Below are 6,533 nucleotides of genomic sequence, written 5' to 3'. Positions count from 1 at the left end.
TATACTGGGTCATAGAACTTATCAAGTACTATGCTAGGTCATAGAACTTATCAAGTACTGTGCTAGGTCATCAAACTTACCAAGTACTGTGCTAGGTCATCGAACTTAACCAAGTACTATGCTAAGTCATAGAACTTGCCAAGTACTGTACTAGGTCATAGAACTTAGCAAGTGTACTGGGTCATAGAACTTACCAAGTACTGTGCTAGGTCATAGAACTTACCAAGTGTACTGGGTCATAAAACTTATCAAGTACTATGCTAGGTCATAGAACTTACCAAGTATACTGGGTCATAGAACTTATCAAGTACTGTACTAGGTCATAAAACTTACCAAGTGTACTGGGTCATAGAACTTACCAAGTGCTGTACTAGGTCATAGAACTTACCAAGTGTACTGGGTCATAGAACTTATAAAGTACTGTGCTAGGTCATAGAACTTACCAAGTACTGTGCTAGGTCATAGAACTTACCAAGTATACTGGGTCACAGAACTTATCAAGTACTGTACTAGGTCATAGACTACTATATAGAGAGGTGGAAGGGGCCTCAAAGGCCAACTTGCCCATTACACAGATGAGGAATCTGAGCCCCAGGTAATAAGCATTAGGGGTAGGATTTGAACCCAAGCTCTCCAATTCCAAAATCACTCTTTGGGGAATGCATATATCATCCATGCCCTGCTCTTAAGAAATGTTTTAGGGAAACAACAGAGACAGTGAGAATGATTCAGCCTCTCAGGCCTTGAGTAAGCTTGTGCCGTGGACGAGATGGCGTACGAGGAGGTGCCGGGTGTGAGTAGTGCTACGCGATCTTCGGAAGGGGAGACCTCAGGGGGCCTGGGCTGTTGAGGAGCCTTTGGTGGCCATGACCCAACACGGGCCTTGAAGAATCTAGACTGTGACTGAGGGCGCCCCTCCAGGGGCTCGCTGGACAGCTCCCCCCGCCCCGAGGTGACCCGCCAGACTGGTCTCCTCCTAGAGCCTGCCCCGTCCCTCGCACTTGCAACCTTGGCATCCTCCTTTGGCCTTTCCGCTTGTCCCTCACGCTGATCCCATGTGGCGCTGTGCCTTTGTCCTTGTTCTTCGTCCTGTTTGTCAGGCTGGGTCACCCTCCCCCCCTTACCCGGCCTAGAAGTGAAGCAGCCCCTCGTGCCCTGTGCCAGCGCCAATCAGCCCGGAACGTTTAACCAGCTCCGTTTTTCTGACCTGGGCTGGTGGCCCTTCCTCAGGCAGCCTGGCAGCCCTCCCCTTGTGGGGACTCCCACATTGGTGCCCCATGGTGCGTCTGCACCCTCAGCCCGCCTGCAACTCCCCGCTCACACGATTGCCAGCTTCAGCCGCCCCCAGGGGCACCGTCACATGGAGCCTCCACGCCTTTCCATGCCCTTCCCCTTGGAACGTCTCCCCGGCTCCTCTCAAGAGCTTCAGCTTAGGGTGACACCCCACTCCCCGCCCAGAAACCTTCCGTGGCTCCTTGTTGCCTCCAAAGGCCACAATCTCAGTTGGCATTTCTGGCGCCCATCCCCAGGCCATGCAGAGGAGGAGCCTAGGGAGTGTCCATTAGTGAGAAGGGGAGAGAGAGAGACAGAGACAGAGACAGAGATGAGGAGAGAGACACAGAGAAAGAGGAGAGAGAGACACAGAGAGAGAGAAACAGAAAGAGAGAGACAGAGACGAGGGGGGAGAGAGAGACAGAGACAGAGAGAGAGAGAGAGAAAGAGGAGAGAGAGAGAGAGAGAGAGCGAGAACAGCAGAGGCCCAGCCTGCACAGGCACTGAATGGTGGGTGGGCCAGGAAAGGCTCTGCAGTTTTGGGGCTGCGTGTTCTAACATGATGATCTGGGTCCTGCTCCTTCCTTCTTGCACATTCTCATTCCAGGCACCGAGACTCTCCGAGAGTCTCTCTTGGGGCTCACCGTCTATGGGAGCAACGATGAAGATCCTTACGTTACCCTCAAAAATACGGTAAGTCCTAAAGCGAGTGTCCCCGAACGCTCATGAGATGGGATGCTCTGGATTCGCTTCTTGCCTCCAAGACACTTTTCTTCTGCTACTTTCGCCCTCAGGACCAGTACGAACACGAAGACTTCCTGATTAAGCCCGGCGACAACCTCATCGTCTGCGGCAGGGCCGAAGACGACCAGTGCAATCTGGAGATCCACGGTGAGCGAGCGCCTCGCCGACTGCCCCCTGGGGTCTGTCCTGGCGGCCGGTCAATGGGCCGTCGGCCCGGCCCTGGTCGTGTTCTCCCAGACCTCGGCCTCTCTGGACGCGCCCCTGGTCTGGTCCCTCGTGGGGTTCAGTGGGTGTTGTCCTCCTGGAGGCCTGGGCTGCTCTGTCAGGAAGCTTTCCCTGTGGGAGCTTAAGGTCATGGGCACTCGAGCTAGAAATGACCTCTGAGATCGTCTGGGCCCTCACGTCATAGCCAGGAAACTGAGGCCCAGAGGAACCTAATGGCCTGTCTGAGGTCACAGCAGCTAGAAGGGGCAGGATTGGAACCCAGAGCCTTTCCCCTAAAGCAGGCTGCCTGTGACTTATCAAAAATAGAGTCCTTCTAGGCCTTCATCTTACAGTCAAGAGATTGAATATTTATTACAGGAGACACATTTATGGTTTTGTGTTTGCTGCACACCAAGCGTCAGCGTAGTGGTTGAGAGCGGCCACGAGGAGTCTCTAAGACTCTGATGCTGGTGGCTTTGGCCTCTGCCCCCTTGCACAGGGAGCTGGCGGGTCACCAGTACTGGGTCTCTCCAGTGTCTCTCCTTTCCCTCCTGTTTTCACTCCTGACACCCGAGGACAGGCCCCTGTCCCCCCATTCCTGGTCTGTCTCACACGTTCTGTGCTCCCTGCCGGGTTCCTTTCCTAAAGCTCTGATGGTGTCCCTCCCCTGCTCACGATCCTGCAGCGGCTCCCCGGGTGCCCGCCAGATGCTCTGGGGTCGCCCCAGGACGGCCTCCCCCTGTGCTCCCAGCCCTTGTGACCCTGCTTGTGTCCATTGGCTCGTCGTCACCCCCTTGATGAGAGGCTCTGGCTTCCTCATCTTTGTGAACTGCCCCGTAGCTGTCCAGAAAGCTGAGCCCCTTCTAGGAAGCGTGCCAAGTGAAGGCCACCGCGGAGACGGGGGCAGGGTCAGCACGGGGGCTGGTTAGCGCCACATCACTTAACAACCCAGCCACCATTTTCTCATTTGAAAAACAAGAGTAACCTCGATTAGACATAACGTACCACCAGTATGCTGACTTGGGAAGAAAAAGACTTTGAACGCCTCAAGGTGCCATAGTCACATGGGCTGTTACTAGGATCTGAGCTCTCAAGCTGGAAGGGACCTTCGATGCCATCTAGAACAACCCTCTCCACTTTACGGATCAGGAAACTGAGGCCCAGAGAGGAGTGACTTGGCCAGGGTCACACCAGTCAGTCCTGTTCTGACCTCAGTGCCAGGACGCCTCAGGCCACGCCCCAGTCCCTGGTCATCCCTTTCACAGATGCTTTAATCCTCCATCTCCTTGTCCTTCGCTGTCCCTGCCCTGCTGGGTGACCCCTCCCCAGCTCTGGTACTGACACTCCCCCCTCACCCTGGTGCTGGGGGCTCCTCCTCTTCATCTCTCATCCCCTCCCCCTTCCCTGCAGCGCTGGTCCAGGCCACTTAATCCGTGCCTCTTAAGCTCCCAGGTCATGCTGGGCATGGGCAGCAGACACAGACACCGAATCAGGCCGTCCCTTGGGCCTTGACCTCCCCCCACCTCATTTATACATCCCCTCTCCTGGCTCTTCCCTCGCGCCTGTAAACGTGCTCGGGTCTCCTCGAGCCGCTAAGCCAGGGCTTCCTCACCGTGTCTGTGTCACGGCCCCCTTGAGCTTCAGGCTGGTGACGCCCGCGGAGCCTTCTCAGGTTGTCCTGGTTTTAAATGCATAAAACAGAATGCGTAGGATTATAAAGAAAACCTCATAGTCACCAATATTTCAGAAGGCTCAAGTTCACAGACCCCGAGTGAAAAACCCTCTAAAACAATGAACATCATCCCTCACCCTCTCCACCCCCCAAAAAAAGAGCCTTCCATTGACCTCTTCTGTTATTGAGTCATTTCGGTCCTGTCTGACTCTCCATGACCCCATTTGGGGTTTTCTTGGCAGAGATGTTGGGGTGGTTTGCCATTTCCTTCTCCGGCTCATTTTATAGATGAAGAAACTGAGGCAAACAGGGTGAAATGACTTGCCCAGGGTCGTACAGCTAGGAAGTGGCTGAGGCCAGATTTGAACTCAGGTCTCCCTGACTCCAGGCCTGGTGCTCTCTGCACTATGGTGCTCCCTAGTATCCCATGTTAAACTAACGTCTGTCTTCTGTTTTGGAGCTCAAGAAAAGCAGTGTGGAATAGTGGAAAGGGCTTGGTTTGGAGACCTGGTTCCAGCACTTCTTAGCTATGTGACCCAGGGCAAGTCCTTGAACATCTCGGAGCCTCAGTTTCCCCACGTGTAGAAATAAATTGATCCCTGGGCAAAGCAGTGTGGAAATGTCAGTTGTAAGAGCGTGCATCTCAGGCTAGCCACGTGAGGGCCCTGGGCAGCCAGGTCCTTGGGATGGTTCTTTATCCAGTCACCAGATCAAAGATTTAGAGCCAGAAGGAAATTTTAGCCAAACTCTTCATTTTACAAATACGGAAACTGAGGCCCAGGGAGAGTAAGGGACTTGCCCATGGTCCAGGTCACAGGGAGTGCCAGAGACAGGATTTGAACCCACATCCTCAGCCTCTAGAAACCCTACCCCCTGTCCCACATCACTACATCATGGTGCCCAAAGCCAAACACTGGTTAAGGAGGGGTGATACAGGGATGACCCCTTAGCAGAGGCCCCGCGTGGGAGGGATCCGGGAGGTTCCTTTTCATGGTGACAATGGTGAGCATTTATGGAGCTCTTTAAAGTTGACTGAAATATCAGATCCTCACCACAACCTTGGGAGGTGCTGCTTCTGTCACCCCCATGTTGCAGACGAGGAGACTGAGGCAAACGGAGGTTAAGTGGCTTACTCAGGGTCACACAGCTAGTAAATGTCTGAGGCCGGATTCGAACCTGGGTCCTCCTGACTCTGGGCCCAGCACTCTATCCACGAGGTCTTTCCTTAGCTTGTTGCTGTGAGGAATGCTGTGTACGTGATAGGTCACACACTAAGGCTTACTGCTTTCCTTCAGAGAGTCCCAGTCTGGTAGTGCAACTTTACAGAAGAGGAAACTGAGATTCAGAAGTTAGTGACTTGCCCTGAGTCACCCAGCTAGAAAGTTTCAGGGGCAGGACTTGAATCCAAGTCCTCTGTGCTCTTATGTGGCTCCAGCTGCTCCCCTCCCCTCCCCCACCATCGGCACCCCGCGCAGCTGAGGGGGGTGGGTGCTGCTGACTTGCCCTAAAATGCGCTTCCCCCATCCTTCCAGTGTATAACCAGGAAGAAGAATCGTTTTACGTGCATCACGACATTATCCTGTCTGCTTATCCTCTGAGTGTGGAGTGGCTGAATTTTGATCCCAACCCTGATGAAACCCCTGGTAAATATGGCGCATTTAACCCGTCTGAAAGAGGGTTTCTGTGGCTGGGAACGATGCTGCCCGAGGAGGACACCGTGGGCTGTACGTCTTCACAAATCTCGTTGCCGTCTGTGCCTTGCGGACGTGGGCATTCGTGTCTCGGCTGGCCTGTCTTCTGGGTTTGGGGGAGGGTGGCGATGCATTGGCCGGATTGTTAGCAGAAGGATGGTAGCCGTGAGCAGGGCCTGGGACAGTGAGGGGCTTCAGGCAGCCTCGGTGGGAAGCCCCCAACCGGTGCCTTTCGGTGTTGTTTAGGTTCTAGACCCCCAGACTGCTGGCCCCAGCAGCAGCATCTGCAGTAACCCCGAGTGACCAGGCTCTTTTTATCAGAAATCACTAACAGAAGCTAATGGACCCAGCCAGAATCGCTAACAGAAATGGGCTCTGGGTGCAGACCCAGCTGCAAACCTAGGGATATCCCTGATTGTCAGCTTCACCCGTGCATGTGCAGTGAATGTCGCGTGCCCGTCAGTTTCAGAGACTAGCAGCTGTATCAGTAACTGACATGTTCTTAGGTGCCCATGCTGATTTGGAAAGTGTTAGATGTCAGTCACCTTTCTGCACCTCTGAAGCCAGCCCATGAATTTTAGCTGCAACACGCTCTGCTCTTTCAGGAAACTATGTGGCCGTGGGCACAATGTCCCCCGTGATTGAAGTGTGGGACCTCGATATCGTGGACTCTTTGGAGCCCGTGTTCTCACTTGGGAGCAAAGACAGGAAGAAGAAGAAAAAGAAGAAAGGGAAAAAGGTAAAGAGAAACATTGAAAGCCCTGAGAGGATGGCAGGCAGGCTGGCCCAGCCCCCGTGGGCTGTCCTTACCGTGGCCAGTGTCATTACCAAGGGCAGGCTTGACTTCTGATGAATTTGAGGAGTAGCCCCCTTCTCTGAATGCCTGCCCTTCTGGGCAGCAGTCTCCTTCCCTGGGCAGCGGCCTCCTCCACTGGCTAGCGGCCTCCTTC

At 54.1% G+C, this 6,533-nt stretch overlaps 1 protein-coding gene across 1 annotated transcript in view; it reads left to right on the top strand.

The window, feature by feature from the left end:
* The window catches only part of PWP1 (PWP1 homolog, endonuclein), a 19,323-nt gene that overhangs the window by 3,292 nt on the left and 9,498 nt on the right, over window positions 1–6,533 (top strand). Inside the window, exons 4-7 of the mRNA XM_027873212.1 lie at window positions 1,880–1,965; window positions 2,067–2,163; window positions 5,425–5,535; window positions 6,189–6,322. Coding sequence (XP_027729013.1) covers window positions 1,880–1,965; window positions 2,067–2,163; window positions 5,425–5,535; window positions 6,189–6,322 — 428 coding nt within the window. The remainder of the gene's footprint in view (window positions 1–1,879; window positions 1,966–2,066; window positions 2,164–5,424; window positions 5,536–6,188; window positions 6,323–6,533) is intronic.

The sequence above is a fragment of the Vombatus ursinus genome, unplaced genomic scaffold, assembly GCF_900497805.2.
Source record: "Vombatus ursinus unplaced genomic scaffold, bare-nosed wombat genome assembly UNPS02003292.1, whole genome shotgun sequence".
Taxonomy (NCBI): Eukaryota; Metazoa; Chordata; class Mammalia; order Diprotodontia; family Vombatidae; genus Vombatus; species Vombatus ursinus.
The sequence above is the reverse complement of the archived record's forward strand: the minus strand, read 5'-3'. Positions and strand labels throughout refer to the sequence as shown.